Source organism: Schistocerca cancellata, chromosome 5, assembly GCF_023864275.1.
Source record: "Schistocerca cancellata isolate TAMUIC-IGC-003103 chromosome 5, iqSchCanc2.1, whole genome shotgun sequence".
Taxonomy (NCBI): domain Eukaryota; kingdom Metazoa; phylum Arthropoda; class Insecta; order Orthoptera; family Acrididae; genus Schistocerca; species Schistocerca cancellata.
Genome location: NC_064630.1, coordinates 619,683,025 through 619,703,475, shown reverse-complemented (window position 1 = coordinate 619,703,475; position 20,451 = coordinate 619,683,025). Strand labels below are relative to the sequence as shown.

The 20,451-nt window shown below is 37.6% G+C and overlaps 1 protein-coding gene across 2 annotated transcripts in view; it reads left to right on the top strand.

Annotated features, from left to right (window-relative positions):
- LOC126187631 (protein cycle) overlaps positions 1-20,451 on the top strand; it is a 948,550-nt gene that overhangs the window by 886,849 nt on the left and 41,250 nt on the right. For both annotated transcript variants that reach the window (XM_049928830.1, XM_049928829.1), the window contains 5 exons: positions 351-422; positions 9,445-9,682; positions 10,246-10,338; positions 10,940-11,057; positions 12,355-12,519. In XM_049928830.1, the coding sequence (XP_049784787.1) occupies positions 351-422; positions 9,445-9,682; positions 10,246-10,338; positions 10,940-11,057; positions 12,355-12,519 (686 nt within the window). The remainder of the gene's footprint in view (positions 1-350; positions 423-9,444; positions 9,683-10,245; positions 10,339-10,939; positions 11,058-12,354; positions 12,520-20,451) is intronic.

Sequence of the window (20,451 nt, the reverse complement as noted above, 5' to 3'; positions counted from 1 at the left end):
CAAAAAAAGTCATTCCCAATTACATCCATGTGAAGACCAAATCCACGTCAAAAGCAGCAAAACGGGCAATACAGCGATCTATTTTCGCCTAGTTTGTTAACCACTTCTATCTTTCAAAGACACCTTTATTGCACTTTGTTGCAGTTGTAACACTTGATAACGGCCTAAGGCCGAAATGTAGATTGTGAAATAAAATCTGTTCTATAGTCAAATGGCGTTTATATCTTTCAAAAATTTTTATATGACTGTGGCTCTGTACAAAAGTAAAATCATTAATAGCCAGATTTTGTTGACACGATCCATTCTGTGGGCTAGTGAGCGCCCAGTGAAACTTGTGTTCTTTGTTACAGCAAAAACAGCGACATCGATGGCGACACTGGAGATGACGTCAAGTCCGTACGCACCAATGAGGACAGCAAGAAGTAAGTGTGCCTAAACACTGTGCTTGCCATTATATTTATCTTAGAAGTGCCTTTTGTTTGCTGTAAATAAAATAATGTCCTTTGTCGCGGCATTTTGTTGTCGCATTTTTGCGGCTATCGGACTCTTAGTTTGGTAACTTTATTGCCAGAATACGATTCGTTACTAAGTGACTTGACTATAGAAACACATGTGTCTTATACTTTGCAAATGTTAGTTTTTGTATTATGAAAAGGAAAATGTTGCTTTAAGAGAATAACAGTACAGATTAACATTATTTCGTTTTATTAATCCCTTTAGCAAGTAACACACCCCCTAACAATGCCTAAACTCAACTACTCTTGTGCTAACAGTTACGTTCATTTCGAATTCGTACTGAAGAAACCATTGCTACGTTATGTCCAGTTTAACAATCCGCGCGGAGTGGCCGTGCGGTTAGAGGCGTCATGTCACGGTTTGCGTGGCCCCTCCCGCAGGAGGTTCGAGTCCTCCTTCGGGCAGGGGTGTGTGTGTTGTTCCTAGTATATGTTAGTTCAAGTAGTGTGTAAGTCTAGGGACCGATGACCTAAGCAGTTTGGTCCCATAGGAATTCACGCACATTTGAACATTTTCAGTTTAACAGGTAGTCATTGACCAGGGTCGGCTTTTTCAATTATGTCCAACATCAGCAATACTATATTGCAATGTCTGTGTTATTCCGAATTACGGTGGAAAGTTCGTTATCGTATTTATCTGCCGACACGGGGCAAGCGACTATTAAGTAAAAATGTCTCCTCTGTACGGGAATATACATAACGGACGGACGAACACAGGTTGTAGACACATGGTTGACGACATGTGGAAGTATTGGCGTGGCTGTGAATCGTGCTTGGATAGCCAAGCGGGAAATCCGAGTTCGAGTCCACGTCCGGCACAAATTTTCATTGTCGTCAATACGTTATATAGCTGATAGTCGTCCATATTCACAACTGCGAATACATTTCTTCAATAACTGCAATAAGTTCCGCCATGGACGTTACTGATTAAGAACATGAGGGTGCCTCGTCCACAACTTTTATTAATATTTCCGGCCGCCTTTCCGCGAATAAACCGAATCATTGAAATACTTTTACCGTATGAATCAATGTAAAGTTTTCAACTGTAACCATACTTCCCGTCAATTTATTCCTACCATTTATGCGCGACGTGGCTGCGGGCGGCTGCTCTGTACGTAACCACTAGTCACAACTCGCTCTCCGCATATCACTACGTCTGACACGAAAGATAGCAGCATTCCTCACAACGCGACATGAAAAGTGGTACACAAATATTCAGTTAGGTCTTCATAAGGTTTCAAAGTGGTGTGGAGATTGACAACTTGTTTTAAATGTTCAGAAATGTAAAATTTTGTACTTAACAAAACAAAAAAATATAGTAGCCCAAGACTCCAATATCAGTAAAAAAATCAAAATCAGTCAACTCATACAAATACCTGGGTGCCACAGTTTGTAAGGATGTGAAACTGAGTTATCATATAGGCTCAGTGTAGATAAAGCAGGCTGTAAGCATTGGTTCATTGGCAGAATGTTGCAAAAAATGCAATCACTCTTACAAACACTCGTGACTCACTGTGGGATAATGCTAATTTTTTTGGGAACCGTATCACGTAGGACTATCAGAGGATATTGTAGTATACAAAGGAGGGCAGTAAATATGATTTCATGTTTGTTTCACCCCTGAGAGAGCAACACAAAGGTGATGGAAACCTAAGTGGTAAGTAAGGGTACAATGTTACAATGCCATAACACGAAAGATAGCAGTATTCCTCGTATTGTGACGTGAAAACTGGTTCACAAATATTCAGTCAGAACTTCCTAAGATTTCAAAGTGGTGTGGAGATTGACAACTTATTTTAAATGTTCAGAAATGTAAAATTATGTATTTAACAAAACGAATATATACAATAGCCCAAGACACCAATGTCAGTAAGTTAAAATTAAAATCAGTGAGCTCTTACAATACCTGGGTGTAACAGTTTGCAGACATTTGGAACGTAGTTATCACATAAGCTCGAAGTAGGTAAAGCAGGCTGTAAGCATTGATTCATTAACAGGATGTTGCAAAAAATGCAATCAGTCTTACAAACATTCGTGTGACTCACTGTGGAATACTGCTCAATTTTATGGGAACTATATCAAATAGGGCTCCCAGAGGACATTGTTCATATACAAAGTAGGGCAGTACATATGATTTCAAGTTTGTTCCACCCCTGAGAGAGCAACACAAAGATGATGGAAAACCTCAGCTGACAAACAAACGTCTATGCCGATTTCCCCATGAAAAGAGACTCACAAAGTTTCAGAAATAAGTATTAAATGAAGAATCTAGGACTATATTACAGCCCCCTGTGTGTCACTCCTGTAGAGACCCAAAAGACAAAATGAGGTATGAAATAGTTATTGCATATTTTGAGAAAAGTTAATGGCTTTTTCTACATGACAGTTAAGAATGAGAAAGCTTTGCATGGGTTGAGTGTTGCATTGTTGAATGCTGACCACAAGCAAATGCAAAATAAAATTTTGCAGCAATTTTTAGACCAAATTAAATAAGAATCCAACTGATTTTATGCACCGAAGTGTTTTGTCTATGATATTTGGGTGCAGTACACCATGGCAAAAGTAAATACCATTTAGAACAGTGGGTGAAAGACTGTGGCCTTGAACTTTTTTAAAGTGATTTCATTTGCTAGGAAGTGTAGACCATTGTTTTGTAGGATTCAAAAAAAAATTATCATTGATTACAATTTAAAGCATAAAAAACTGGGAAATACTATACAAGCCTTGTAGAATATGTGGATGAAAAAAACTGTGCTAGAAGTGGCATGGACTACAAAAGAAAATACATTCTTCCGGACAGTCTGCCCATAACGGTGTTAAACTGTGTGGCAAAATGAGGTATTTGAAATGGCAGTTGTTGGAATATTCACTCTCATCACCATATTTGGCACCCTCTGACTTTTATGTATTCCTGCACCCAATAAAATTTGTGGATCAGAGCCACTGATAGGGCTATGGCAGTGTTAAGTAAGTGTTTCTGGTTTTGCAGTAAATTCAGATTTTCTGGTAACCCAAGATAATACATCAAATTTAATGCTCATTCTCCATTTGTACCTATCTATCCATAAATTTTCTTTAGTACTTCTTCTTCTAGTTAATTCTAATGACTTCCTTGGAGCCATAGGGCCAGTGGTGCCACTCTTTTCTTTCTTCCTGATGATTCCCACTCCATGATCTGTCATGGCAATCTATCTTCTGACATCCTTTTTGTATGTCCATACTATATGCATTGTTTTTCTCCCATAAAATCAATAATCGAGCTTATGACATCCATTTCCTCCCTGATGACTTCATATCAGACCCCTTTCTGCCTGGATATTCCTGCAACCTATCTCCAAACGTCCATCTCAGTTACCAGAGTCTTTTCATTATTGGTGTTTAACTGTCTGTTCTCCTGATAAAATGTTATAATGCTTCTAATAATAATGAAAATTTTTTCTTTCATTTCCTTTCTAATCTATTGATTCAATAAAACACCATTTAATGAAGCTGTAGTGAACTCCCGAGCATTTATTTTTGAATTCATTTCCTTATCTTGTTTATTGTCTTGAATGATATTCTACTCCTAGGTATTTGTATTCTTCGATATAAGTAATTCTTTCTATTTCATCTTCCAGTGTAAAATTGTGATTTGTTCCTCCTATTAACATGTATTTAATTTTATTCATGTTGACCTGGAGGCTCTGTTCTTGATACTTTTCTATTAATTTCCTGTTGCTATTTTAATATCTTCTTTATCCTGTGCGAGAATGGTCATCAGCAAATTTGTAGTGAATATACGGTATATCATTTACTGGCATTCCTATGTTCTTACATTTTAACTTCCAATTTTCCAATGCTTTATCTGTACAATTTTATACAGTTACGGTGAAAGGTTGCATCCCTGATGTAATCCCTTTGTAACTTTAAATCCAGGTAAGAGAAAATTGTTGTTGAGCTTTCATATATGATGTGGACTGTTTTAATTATAATAGGATTGTAATTATAATGGGATTGATATCAGATAATTTTAAAGCATTCCACAAACTGCATGGTATATTATAATAGGCTTTTTCAAGTATTTGATGCAAATAAAATATATGGTCTATTGTTGACCTTCATGCTCTGAAACCAGCTTGTTCTTCAGCCTCCATTTCCTTAAAGTCTGTCTCTATAAAATGTTTAACAACCCTTCTGTAAAGTCTGCTAAATATATTATCCACAGTTATTCCTCTATAATTCTTACACTTATCTTTTTCTCCTTTCTTATGAGGTCTTGAAATAAATCCTGCTTCTCAATCTCCTGGGATGGCCTCACATTTAAACATTTCTCAAAAAGGTTTCTCAAAAGATCACATACTTTAAGTGTACCATATTTCACTAGTTCATTTGGAGTTCTTCCAGTTCCTTTAGCTCTTCAATTCTTTAAAGTATTGATTGAATCTTTTGCTGTTTCTTTGTTCAAAGAAATACCTTCCTTATTTTCTATTATTTCTGTTTTGTTACTAATTGTTTTCTAAAATTCATTTGTACTTTCTATCAACAAATCTTTAAAATAAATTGCAAAATGGGAATAATAATAAAGAAATATTTTTGTGACTTTCATAAAATAACTCTTCATGGATGGAATTTACTCAGTGGTGTGAACCTAAAATGGGACTAAGTCAAGAAATAAGTGCCTTTTTTACCATTGTCTTGCACTACAGGGTTGAAAGTTTCTCACCCATTTATATAATAGCAAATGTGTTGCAACATGACAATCAGAATATTTTGAGCACTGAACAAGGACATATATTAGTGTTTATATTTCTACTCCTTTATTTACGACAACTTTCAGTATCCTGTTTTTGCAGATATCAAAGAGTTGACATATATTTATTTGACTACAAAGCTCCACAAGTATTTTATCTCCTCAAACTGCAATATATTAAGCTTCAGTACATGTCCTGAGGAATATTTTGTAAATTTACATGTGTATAATGTGTTTGGTTGCTTCCTGTTCATGTTGTATATTAGGACTTTGCTGATAATATTAATAGTAACCTCAGACTTTCTGCACAGTATGGGAAAAATATATGCTGCACAAATATTCAGTTTGATTTTGATAAGACTTCAAAATGGTGCAAAGATTGGTAACTTGCTTTAAATGTACAGGAATGTAAAGTTATCCATTTCACAGAACGGAAAAAAACTTTTCTGATTTGTTTTGATTCATGGAAGAGCACCAAGAGAAGCTGAAGAAACTAAACTAGCCTATGCTTGAAGATAGATTCACTCTATTCCAGAAAACACACTATCTTGTATGAGAAACAACTGCAGCCATAGATAGACATCTGGAATAACAACCACTTGGCTGCTCTTGTAAATAATTTATTTAACAACCTGATGATGGCTTTTAGGCTATAAAACTGGTTCTTAAATAAATTATTTACAAGAGTAGCCAAGTGGTTACCATTCAAGATAGCCCAGGAATGACTGTTTGCCAAGATAAAAGATCCAACTTTAAGAGAGGATTCTGAGAATATTGTACAACCCGCTACCTACTTCAGCAGTAGGGCTTGTGAAGACAAGATTAGACAAATAACAACACGCATGGAGGTGTTTAAACAGCCAATTTTCGCTCAAACCATACATGAATGTAATAGGAAGGAACCCTACTAACTGGTACAAGGTTAAGTACAGGTTTGTAGATATCAGATAGATGCAGTATTTCTCAATTTCTGAAAAGCATTTGACTCAATGCCACATGTATGCTTATTATCAAAAGTATGGTCATATGGGGTATCAGATGAAATATGAGAATGGACTGAGAATTTCTTGACATGGAGGACGCAGCAAGTCACCTTGGATGGAATCATTGACAAATGTAGTAGAAATTTCAGGTGTACCCCCAGGGAAGTGTAATATATTGTCTTACAGACAATATTAATAGTAACATCAGACATTTTGTAGATGATGCAGTTACTACAATGAAGTACAGTCTGAATCACTATGTACAAATATTCAGTCAGATCTTGATAACATATCATATTAAAGTGGTGCAATGATTGGCAGTATGCTTCAGATGTTAAAAAATGTAAAATTGTGCACTGCACGAAATGAAAGAAACATTGTATCCTATGAATATAATGGTAGTACATCACAGAAGGAATCTGTAAACTCATACAAATACTTGGGTGTAACACATGGTTGGGACATGAAGTGAAATGATCAAATAAGCTCAGTTTCGGCCAAAGAAAATAACAGACTTTGGTATATTGGTAGAATACTAGGGAAATGCGATCAGTCTACATAAGAGACTGCTTTCAAATCACTCCTGTGACTCATCCTAAACTATTGCTCAAGTGTATGGGATCTGTACCAAAAAGGACTGGCATTAAATACTGAACATATACAGAGAAGGGTCACAGTTTTGTTTGACCTGAGGGAGAAGGTTGTTGAGATCCTGAGAGAAATAAACTGGCAGACTCTTGAAGATACACGTAAACTACCCTAAGAAAGTCTACTAACAAAGTTTCAAGAACCAGCTTTAAATAATGATTCTAGAAATATACAACAACCTTTAGTGTATGCTCACATAAGGGTCATGAATAAAAGATTAGATGAATTACATTACACATAGAGGCATTTAAACAGTCATTCTTCCTACCCTCCATACATGAAAGGAATGGGAAAGCAGCCCCAATAACTGGCATGTGCTTCACAGTGATTCGCAGAATATATGTGTAGTTCAGGTGTGTACAGAACTATAGAATTCAAATTAGCTAGTTATTAGAAAGGCTAGACAATTCAAAAAACTCTCCACAAAATAAAAATGTTAGTCTTTGTCCTCAACACATGGGCCAACCCTCCAAAATATTGTTTAAATGCCTAGATTGTTCAAATAAATTTCAAGTGACAGATTAAGCATTGCTTCTGGAAACCATGACTCTTTGAAGCACCAATGACATCATTTAACACATTTAGTATTACAATCAAAAGCAAATTTAATGTTTAAAGCATTTTGTTTGTCTTTGCTAAGCAACCAGCTTAGAATATGTGCTCTAAGTTGACACAAATCACAGAAATTTACAATTAAGTAACACCACATTTTGGAAGTACAATATGAAAATGAATGAAAATGAGTAAAAGATTGTGTGGCCCAACAGTGATGCCAAACATTGACCACAAGTTGATATTTTAGACCAGACCCGCAGAAGTTCATGCAGCTTGACATGAATGTGTCAAACAAGCACAGGAGAACTAAACTACAAGTTAGTTACCACACATGAAACAATATCAGCAGGAAAGGGGTCCTTAGCACCATAAATTCAACAATAGGACAGCAACATAGAGACTTTGCAGAAATAATAGTTCCCAATAACTAGGAACAAGCAAAAACTAACCCATCAAAATCGTAGGGCTCAATAGGGAAGTGAAAACCATGGTTTTGAAACCATAAAATATCCCCTGTCCTACACTGTGTCAACCATAATATGCATTTCAATGTCTGTAAACAAACATTATGCATTGAAAACAGTAAGATAAGATAGGAAATGACAGCAGAATGCTTGAGCAGGTTATATTTTTCCCAGGACAATAAAAAAATTTAACTAATGGCTTCTTATGTGGCTGAGTGGAGATATCCAATACTTTTTTCAGGAAGATAAGACACAACCAAAGAGAGAATGTGGACAGTTTCAGCAGCATTAACACCAATAAAATCCTCAGTCGTAAATGTGGAGCATTACAGTGACTTCTTTGAAATTTTCGGGAATATGTATGATAACAATGCAGTAGTCGTTCTGTAAGTTTTTGCTAATGACTATATCATTGCCAGTTTCTTTTTTTTAATGCCAATGCCTACGTAGCTTCACTTCACATGTTTTATCAAAAGTGGCTGTGTGTTATATTCCTAATTAGCGGTCTGATGACAGCATGTTACACAACAAAAGAAACAAAAAGTTAAGAAAGAATTAAATGAATACGGAGTCCGCATGAATGAATAATAAGAATTTCAAAAAGACACTAAATTGAAGCAATTGTGAAGCTGAAGAAGTAAGACTAATGAGGTATGCACAAGCAAAATGAAAATTGAAATTATGTGGTTGTACATGAGGAGACATCTACCCAAAATGAATAAGCTTTAGAGGTTGTCAAGGATAGGTTCCTCATAAGTATAAATGCTAAACAGACATCTAGTTGGTAGCTGACGGGATCCAACAAGCTACCACAATTACAAACCGACAGTAAATGACAGAATGATGTTAAAACAAGTCTGGTTAACAAAAGGAAAGAAAAAATGTATTATTTCAGTGTAGGATCATTAATGGTTAATATAAAAAAATCATAGTTTCTGGTAGTGTAAAGCAAGGTTGCAGATGTATGTAAAATGATTTACGCTTTCAAAAGAATAGACATCAGTATTTCATGAATTATATCACTTATGTTAAATGCCAAATGCATGACAAGATAGCTGAATACAAAATAAAGAAAACAGAAAAACTCCAAGTCAATACCAGCCATAATTTGTAAAGGACGCTTTTGGTCAAGTAGCCAGTATGCTAGTCTTCTCCATTCTAACCAATTACTATCAGACATTGAGTCAATGTTGCGCTGTGACAACCAAAATACTTTGAGGATTGCAAATTCAGACATCATCATGATAATAGAATCACTGCTGCACTAGACCACAGTATTCCCTCTTGAAATAGTTACCATTGTAAGCCATCTAGCAGTAAATGTCCAGTCATGTGTCACATACAATCCGCATCAATGGCTGTGTACCCCACCACAGGTAAAGAGCTTAATTTGTACTTTACATATTTGTTTAAATGAGTGTGAATTAATGATTAGACAATGAACCTTTATCTTCTTTTTTATTTTGAATGCCATATTCAGTATTACACCTTGTAAAGCTTCAACCTCTGTATAACTGGGCATTTTATAACTTCACTTGTTACCATTCCAGGCAGAACCACAGTGAGATCGAGAAGCGGCGGCGGGACAAGATGAACACATACATTACGGAGCTGTCAGCAATGGTGCCCATGTGTCATGCCATGTCCCGCAAGCTGGACAAGCTGACAGTGCTGCGCATGGCCGTGCAGCACCTCAAGACCATCCGTGGTGCCGTCCACTCCTACACTGAGGGCCACTATAAGCCCTCCTTCCTCTCTGATCAGGAACTCAAGACCCTCATCTTACAGGTAGGGGATCTTGCCAAACTGTGAGGATATGGGCTCATATGTCTATGACACTTCCAGGTTCCACAACTAACAGTGTAAAGAAATCTGCCTTATATTTTTATATTGCACAACATTTGACTAAATATTTGTATCTGAAGATAGAATGTGGAACACTTCATTTATTAAAATAAATGTAGAGTCATTTAAAAAGTGGAAAGTTCAAGGTGGAATAACAATAATATGGGTAGGATAGACTGCTACTCACCTCACAGACAAGGCACTGTGTTGCAGACAGACACAATAAAAAAGAGTGCTAAAATATTAAGCTTTCACACAAAGCCCTTCTTCCAAATTACAAATCACACACCCATCACTCAAGCACAACTCGCATGTGTGCATGTGTGCATGCGAGTTCTGGCAGAGCTAACTGGAAAAAAATCTTTCCAAGGCCATTGGTTCCACTGACAGTAAAATTCTACTACAGATACTAGGGAAACAGTGTACACAGAACCCAGTGTTTGATGAATGAATGAGTGAATAATTATAAGTTTCATGTTGAATTCCTACTGTATTGTTTGTTTCAGGCAGCTGAGGGATTCCTCTTTGTTGTTGGCTGTGATAGAGGAAGGATTCTGTACGTCTCAGAATCTGTTTCTCAAATTTTAAGCTATTCACAGGTAAATGTTCTAAGGCATTCTAACTGAATTTTCTTATTTAAATACATGTTGACCAAGTATGAGTCACTTTAAATTTTATAACCATCTGTATATGTATTCAAATCTCATTTTCCTGAGTTCATTTTTTCAAGGCATTATGTAGCTCACAAATGATGATGTATTATATTGAGACTAAACAATAAGTAAGAACAGGCAGGCTTCTTGATACACGAATGCTACTATGCCATATCAGTATATACTGCTATATTCTTTGGCTTTTACTTACTGCCCCAATAACATAATTGCATTTACACTAACATTTTTCCAGCTTTGTTATTCTCAAAGATCTCACACATTTTTACTCTCTGAGCAAAATTCATTAATCAAAGCTGGATATTTTTCTTGTGTTGTTCATAGCTACAAATAGTAATCTTGTTAAAAATCCGTTGTACACTGGAGAAAACATCCTGGCATCTACAAACCAAAACTGCATGTTTCTGAATAAGTACTTAGGGATGCAGAAGTAACTGAATCTGTCTTTGGTTTTAGGAATACTGTACCAATAGAGAATTTCATTATCTGGGCAATCTAACACATCTTCTAATTTTGCATTTGCTTGCAGGGGGACCTATTAGGCCAAAGTTGGTTTGATATCCTCCATCCCAAAGATGTAGCAAAAGTGAAAGAGCAGCTCTCTTCTTCTGATCTTAGTCCCAGGGAAAGGCTGATTGATGCCAAAAGTAAGTAAAACAGAACATATTGACTTTCATTGTTGTAATAACAAGGATGCAAAGTCATACATTGGAAGATATGAAGAGGTGAATGGAATTAACATTAACTAATCGAAAGTATAGACAATCTTGGTTTTGAAAATAAAAAGCTATATAATAGAATCAATATGCCTGTAGAAGAAAAGGTGAGCAACAAAGAGCAATTGTGGCCACCACGACCACATATTAAATTCGATGTGAGTGTAATAATCTCATGTGTTTTGACTTGTGAATAATATAGCCCATGTTTTCTTTAAAACAAAAAATAAATAAATAAAAACAAAAACAAAACAAAAAAACATAGCATTTTTAATCTGCTCAAAGTCTCATCATAACATATGTGTAATTCTAGACAACAGTTTCCTACCTAGTACTTAGTCCAATTTTAGTTCTCACAGTGATAAATTACTACTAAGGCTTCCCAGCAAATAACCTACATCTTTATCTAGTATAGGAAGTAATGAAGGACGCGAGGCAGTGGTTACACTAAGTCAGACAGCAGATCAGCGTGCTTAGAAATTTGATACTGATAAAGCTGCATAGCTCCTGTTTGTTCACATACAGTGGTCATTCAGAAAGGATGTTTACCACTGAAAATCTTGCAAAATGTTAAATATTCATGTGGCACAATTTTTTAGTGCAAAAAATCTCAATCCTGTTGAAATGCATCATGAAATTTGTACTATATACACATCGGCTTTGGCGACTGAAGTTGTTGTGTCAACGGTATTGTTTATTTAAGAGTGGAAGGATAAGTGTAAATGACGATGATGCAAGTGGAAGTCTTTCTGTAGCTAGCAACCAACTGATACAGATAAGTGACAAAATAATTTGTGGAGCCAGTGTTGCAGGATATCTCAACTATCAGAAATCTTTCTGCCAATTTCTCATAGTATTTTTCGTGCAATTCTGATAAAACGACCGTGATACCATGATACCACAAATTCATGTTTGATTAGGCTCCAGACAATCAGGCAGCACAATTTTGTACAGAGGTAATTGGTCAAGCCATTAAGAGAGATGATAAATGCTTAAATAATGTAGTAATGTAACGTTTCAATAATGAAGAAAACTTTTCCAGTGTTTTATTTATAGCTTAATTGGCATTCTTTGCAGATGGTCCACAAATGTTTTCTTCGCTGTGTGTGTGAGTGAAATTAGCAACTGAATGAAAAAGATATATAAAATAATCTCCTATTTCTTGGTACAATGAAAAATAGTAAAATTTTGTAAAGGTTTTTGAATTCCAGTTGATGTTTTTGTTTAGCTATGCTCCCAGTGAAGACAGATGTTCCTCAAGGGGTATCACGGCTGTGCCCTGGTGCTAGAAGATCTTTCTTCTGCCGCATGAAGTGCAAACATTCACCTGTAGTTAAAGAAGAAGCTGATACCACTACTGGTTGCCACCGGCGCAAAAAGCAGCAACCTCCAGGTATGATGTGCACTTTTGAAACACTGGGACTCGTATGTTATAGGTGGTACATGAGTCTTGTAGAAAGTATGACTAGCATGTGAATCATCACAAGAATACTGCACATTTTTTTTACTCTCTATTCCCATTGGACAGTTGAAACAAGAAAATGGGTCTGAAGCGAAAAGCTGAATATTATTGATCAAGAGTGAAGAGGTTGAAAATTAGTGGCATGAGACTAAATTCATAAACAGCTTTTTATTTTTATTTAAATGTAGTTGTTAGGATACTACGCAAAGATTCCTCTTATGCGGACAGAGCTTTCCGATTTTTGCAAGGTATAATATTGTTGCATAGTTATTAGGTTGTGCGTGGAAGCTAAATGAAACAGAAGATAGATGGAGCCTTTATTAATAAACATCTGGACACTTGTCAGTAACATTTCACTCTACAACTCAAAAACTTTCAGTTATTCTCTGTAACTGGTAACAAGGGAGATACTAAGTGTTACTTAAAATTCTCATGCCAACTGCTCTGATGTTAGAATCAAATCTTTTGATTAACTGCCATTCATCTCGCCTCCTTTCATCATATAGATGCATAAATGCATTGCAGTTGAACAAGTCAGCACCACTTTCTATTAAATTAATAAAAGTATCAATTTCAAATGATTTTACATCTTAAAAACAAAAACAATTTTGTCAACTTCAATGTATAAGTGAACTATCATGACCAGTAATGGACTAGACAGAGTTTATGCCATGCAACCACATCTGGGCACGATATATCGGAACTCCAATACCACTATAATTAGTTCTAGATTGTCCTTCTTTGCATTTAAGATGAAATGAAGAGTTAAGGATTGGTTACTGCTGAGGGCACTAATGATCAGGTTTGGAGCTGCTCTATACAAAATTTGAGACTTAAGCTATGTTATGAAAGGGACATAATAAGATTTAGATGCCACAGACATTGTTCCTTAAAGAGTACCTTAATTACTAATCATGACTGAAGCATAGAATGAGACACCAAACCTATGTTAAGTGATGATAAATCTGTGGTATCTATGTAAGATATGTAATAAGCATTTTATTATTAAAATGACTGATTACTATTCACATATGTTGTTGTTGTTGTGGTCTTCAGTCCTGATACTGGTTTGATGCAACTCTCCATGCTACTCTATCCTGTGCAAGCTTCTTCATCTCCCAGTACCTACTGCAGCCTACATCCTTCTGAATCTGCTTAGTGTATTCATCTCTTGGTCTCCCTCTACGATTTTTACCCTCCACGTGGCCCTCCAGTATTAAATTGGTGATCCCTTGATGCCTCAGAACATGTCCTACCAACCGATCCCTTCTTCTAGTCAAATTGTGCCACAAGCTCCTTTTCTCCCCAGTTCTGTTCAATACCTCCTCATTAGTTATGTGATCCACCCATCTAATCTTCAGCATTCTTCTGTAGCACCACATTTCAAAAGCTTCTATTCTCTTCTTGTCTAAGCTATTTATTGTCCATGTTTCACTTCCATACATGGCTACACTCCATACAAATACTTTCAGAAACGACTTCCTGACATTTAAATCTATACTCGATGTTAACAAATTTTTCTTCTTCAGAAATGCTTACCTTGCCATTGCCAGTCTACATTTTATATCCTCTCTACTTCGACCATCATCAGTTATTTTTCTCCCCAAATAGCAAAACTCCTTTACTACTTTAAGTGTTTCATGTCCTAATCTAATTCCCTCAGCATCACCCGACTTAATTCGACTACATTCCATTATCCTTGTTTTGCTTTTGTCGATGTTCATCTTATACCCTTCTTTCAAGACACTGTCCATTCCGTTCAACTGCTCTTCCAAGTCCTATGCTGTCTCTGACAGAATTACAATGTCATCGGCGAACCTCAAAGTTTTTATTTCTTCTCCATGGATTTTAATACTTACTCCGAACTTTTCTTTTGTTTCCTTTATTGCTTGCTCAATATACAGATTGAATAACATCGGGGATAGGCTACAACCCTGTCTCACACCCTTCCCAACCACTGCTTCCCTTTCATACCCCTCGACTCTTATAACTGCCATCTGCTTTCAGTACAAATTGTAAATAGCCTTTCGCTCTCTGTATTTTATCCCTGCCACCTTCAGAATTTGAAAGAGAGTATTCCAATCAACATTGTCAAAAGCTTTCTCTAAGTCTACAAATGCTAGAAACGTAGGTTTGTCTTCCCTTAATCGAGCTTCTAAGATAAGTCGTAGGGTCAGTATTGCCTCACGTGTTCCAACATTTCTGCGGAATCCAAACTGATCTTCCCCGAGGTCGGCTTCTACCAGTTTTTCCATTCATCTATAAAGAATTTGCGTTAGTATTTTGCAGCTGTGACTTATTAAACTGATAGTTCGGTAATTTTCACATCTGTCAACACCTGCATTCTTTGGAATTGGGATTATTATATTCTTCTTGAAGTCTGAGGGTATTTCGCCTGTCTCATACATCTTGCTCACCAGATGGTAGAGTTTTGTCAGGACTGGCTCTCCCAAGGCTGCCAGTAGTTCTAATGGAATGTTGTCTACTCCGGGGGCCTTGTTTCGACTCAGGTCTTTCAGTGCTCTGTCAAACTCTTCACGCAATATCATATCTCCCATTTCATCTTCATCTACATCCTCTTCCATTTCCATAATATTGTCCTCAAGTACATCGCCCTTGTAAAGACCCACTATATACTCCTTCCACCTTTCTGCTTTCCCTTCTTTGCTTAGAACTGGGTTTCCATCAAAGCTCTTGATATTCATGCAAGTGGTTCTCCTTTCTCCAAAGGTCTCTTTAATTTTCCTGTAGGCAGTATCTATCTTACCTCTAGTGAGATAAGCCTCTACATCCTTACATTTGTCCTCTAGCCATCTCTGCTTAGCCATTTTGCACTTCCTGTCAATCTCCCCTTTTTGCCTGCTTCATTTACTGCATTTTTATATTTTCTCCTTTCATCAATTAAATTCAATATTTCTTCTGTTACCCAAGGGTTTCTACTAGCCCTCGTCTTTTTACCTATGTGATCCTCTGCTGCCTTCACTATTTCATCCCTCAAAGCTACCCATTCTTCTTCTACTGTATTTCTTCCCCCCATTCCTATCAATTGCTCCCTTACACTCTCCCTGAAACTCTGTACAACCTCTGGTTCTTTCAGTTTATCCAGGTCCCATCTCCTTAAATTCCCACCTTTTTGCAGTTTCTTCAGTTTTAATCTACAGTTCATAACCAATAGATTGTGGTCAGAGTCCACATCAGCCCCTGGAAATGTCTTACAATTTAAAACCTGGTTCCTAAATCTCTGTCTTACCATTATATAATCTATCTGATACCTTTTAGTATCTCCAGGGTTCTTCCATGTATACAACCATCTTTCATGATTCTATACCAAGTGTTAGCTATGATTAAGTTATGCTCTGCGCAAAATTCTACCAGGTGACTTCCTCTTTCATTTCTTAGCCCCAATCCATGTTCACCTACTATGTTTCCTTCTCTCCCTTTTCCTACTCTTGAATTCCAGTCACCCATGACTATTAAATTTTCATCTCCCTTCACTACCTGAATAATTTCTTTTATCTCATCATATATTTCATCAATTTCTTCGTCATCTGCAGAGCTAGTTGGCATATAAACTTGTACTACTGTAGTAGGCGTGGGCTTCGTGTCTATCTTGGCCACAATAATGCGTTCACTATGCTGTTTGTAGTAGCTTACCCATACTCCTATTTTTTTATTCATTATTAAACCTACTCCTGCATTACCCCTATTTGATTTTGTATTTATAACCCTGTATTCACCTGACCAAAAGTCTTGTTCCTACTGCCACCGAACTTCACTAATTCCCACGATATCTAACTTTAACCTATCCATTTCCCTTTTTAAATTTTCTAACCTACCTGCCCGATTAAGGGATCGGACATTCCACGCTCCGATCAATAGAACGCCAGTTTTCTTTCTCCTGATAACAACGTCCTCCTGAGTAGTCCCCTCCCGGAGATCCGAATGGGGGACTATTTTACCTCCGGAATATTTTACCCAAGAGGACGCCATCATCATTTAATCATACAGTAAAACTACATGCCCTCGGGAAAAATTACGGCTGTAGTTTCCCCTTGCTTTCAGCCGTTCGCAGTACCAAAACAGCAAGGCCATTTTGGTTAGTGTTACAAGGCCACATCAGTCAATCATCCAGACTGTTGCCCCTGCAACTACTGAAAAGCTGCTGCCCCTCTTCAGGAACCACATGTTTGTCTGGCCTCTCAACAGATACCCCTCCGTTGTGGTTGCACCTACAGTACGACTATCTGTATCGTTGAGGCACGCAAGCCTCCCCACCAACGGCAAGGTCCATGGTTTATGGGGGGGACTATTCACATATAGAGAATACAATGAGTTGCAGACAGATACAACAAAAAGACTGCTACACATTTTAGCTTTCAACTGAAAGGCCTTGTTGTGAAGTACACATTCACACAAGCACAACTCATACATGCATGACCACTGTCTCCAGCCACTGTGCCCAGTCTGAGTCTAGCCACAGCAGCCAGAGGCAGTGGTCATGTGTATATGAGCTGTGCTTGTGTGAATGTGTGTGTGTTTTCTACTTCAGAACTAGCCCTTTTCATCGAAAGCTAAAATGTTTAACAGCCTCTTCATAGTGCTTGTCTGCAACTCATGTCTACTCTATATAGTGAGTAGCAATCCATCCTTTTCGTAATATTGTTGTTATATATCCTGGGCTTTCCATTGTGTAATACACATTTTGTTGTTCGTGATGAAACAAATACATTACAGTGTGAGCCCATTTATTGACATGACATTGCACCCCCCTCTGGCCTGGATGCATGGTGTGACTCAGTTGAGTTGGGTGTGATAAAGCCATTGTATCCTCTCCTGAAGTGTGCTGCCTCACAACTGTTACAACTGGCCCTTAATATCATGAATACTGGCACTATGACAGAGTTGGCATCCAAGCTAGTCACACACATGTTCAGTCAGGAACAGATATGGGGATCTTGCTGGTCATGGAGTGCCTCGACATCATGCAGACAGTTCAGAGATGCATCAAGTGGATGAGCATTGCCTTATTGGTTAGTGACACCATGATGCTGTTGCTTGAGAGGTAATACATGAGGACAGATGCTGTTGCATGAGAGGTAACACATGAGGACAGAAGATGTCCATGACATACTGTTGTACTGTCAAGAGTTCCCTCAGTGACTACCATCCATGACCAGAAATCATCCCCAATGTTCCCCTACATCAGCAGTAACACCACACTCTCTGTGAAAAACACTGGAAGAATGTGACCTCTTTGTAGATTGCCAGCATACTTGCTGACAATGGTTATCTGGGGTAGTGTAGAATGATGATTCATTGCTGAACACAATGCAATGTCATCCATTAGCACTCCATTCTTCTCAGTCATGGCACCACTCCAAATGCAGCCATTTGTGTTGTGTTGTTAATAGCAGCACACACATGGGATGATAATTTCCGAGTCCAGCTGTTGCTAGTCTCTGACCAGTGGTGGGTATGGCACAGACAACTGCAGAGAGCCCATTCCTCATTCTCAGACAGCGAGTCAGATGTGAAAGGGTTATGATGTGCTCGGTGCACAATTCGGTGATCCTCCTTTGTGGTGGTCAGATGTGTTTGCCCTGAAACTTGATGAAGAGGATTCTTGTTTTTACGTTCCAATGCATCAGGCTGCATTACATGGGAATGCCCCACAAGTCTGAATGTTGCATGATCTGACTGAGCCGGCCAAATGGAAACCCACAATGAGACTGGTTCTGGTAATGTTGTTCCACATGAGTACACCCGGCATCTCTATATCCTTCCCAGTGATCCCTCAACATCTGACACCACTCACACCCCTTATACACTGAGGTGACAGAAGCAATGAGATAGGGGTATGCACATATATAGATGGCGGTAGTTTGTATACATAAGGCATAAAAGGGAAGTGCATTGGCAGAACTGTCATTTGTACTCAGATGATAGATGTGAAACAGTTTCCAATGTGATTGTGGCCACACAATGGGAATTAACAGTCTTTGAACGTGGAATAGTATTTGGATCTAAATGCATGAGACGTTCCATTTTAGAAATCGCTAGGGATTTCAGTATTCCAAGATGCATAGTGTCAAGAGTGTGCTGAGGACACCAAATTTCAGGTATCACCTCTCACCATAGACAGTGCAGTGGCAGATGGCCTTTACTTAACAACTGAAAGCAGCAGCATTTGTGTAGTATTATCAGTGCTAACAAACAAGCAACTCTGCATGAAATGACTGTGGGACGTACAACAAACATATTTGTTATGACAGTGTAGTAAAATTTGGTATTAATGGGCAGTAGCAGCAGATGACTGACATGAGGGCCTTGACTAACAGCAGAACATTGCCTGCAGTTCCTCTCCTGGACTCGTGACCATATCAGTTGGACCCTAGATGACTGGAAAATTGTGGCCTGTTCAGATGAGTCCTGATGTTAGGTGGTTAGAGCTGATGGTAGGGTTCAAGTGTGGTGCAGACACCATGAATCCGTGAACCCAAGTTGTTAACAAGGCACTGTGCAAGCTGGTGGTGGCCCCATAATGGCATGGGCTGTGTTTATATGAAATTTACTGGGTCCTTCATCCAACTGAACTGGCCATTGTATGGAAATGGTTATGTTCGGCTACTTGGAGACCGCTTGCAGCCATTCATGGACTTCATGATTCCAAACGACAACATTGTTCCACCAGGCCACAACTGTTTGGCTTGAAGAACATTCTGGACAGTTCAAGCATACGATTAGGCCACCCAGAACACCTGACATGAAACGGATCTAACATTTAAGGGTCATAATTGAGCGGTCAGTTCATGCACAACATCCTGCACTAGCAACACTTTCACAGTTATGGAGAACTATAGTGGCAGCATGGCTCAGCATTTCTGCAGGGGATTGTTCTAAAGTTACATGACCAGTAGTAATTCACTTTAACCAGGAGTTAGTATGTGCTAATGTAGGTAACTATTTTTTCTAAAAATACCATTATAATCATGTAAAGATCAAACTACAATTTTGAGATAAACAGCACCTATTTAGTATATACAGATTTTTTCTTTGTAATTTATTTGAGTAGATTTAGCTGCCATAAGGATAATAGCAGCATAGTGACCGTTTATAGTTCATATATCATACTGGCAAGTTTCTGTGACTTGTCTGTTTTTTGTTAACATATATTTCAACTTGTTCTAGTCTCTGATGGCTCTCGTTCTTGATGGGGTCTATTGTATATGTTTAATGAATGAATATATGTTGCTATGGTATGACCTTGGTGGAATGTAAATGTAGGAGTAAAAGTAACAGCACACCATATAGTTGAGGCATTGGGTAGTTAATAGGCACACAATCAAGCCTGAATATATTGCTAACCACTTAAACTATGTCCTTCTTCAGAGGTAACTAGTGCAGAACATGCATGCACACATGTCCCAGCTGTCTACATTGTACCTACACTGCAGCTGCAGTCGAGGAACTGGAGAAAAGCACTTGTATCATTATTCCTCTGATGTAACTAAGATTCCTATAAGTATATTGCGAAAGAATATCAAAACTATATCATACAGTTCTTTTTTATTTTTGACACAATCACTTTTTTTACATGGACATAACCAGTTTTGGCCAACAATGGCCATCTTCAGATGGTATAGATGACATTTAGAGAACAAATGTTCATGAGTTGATAACATTATTTATAATGCATGAACATTTGTTCACTATATGCCACGCATAGCATCTTCAGGTAGCCACTGTGTCAAAAAAAGTGATCATGTCAAAAATAAAAATAAAACTTTATAATAAGTTAGTCATTGTCTCCTTAAATGTAATATCAGTTTTTCCAGAAACTATATGGGTTTGCTGAATTATAAA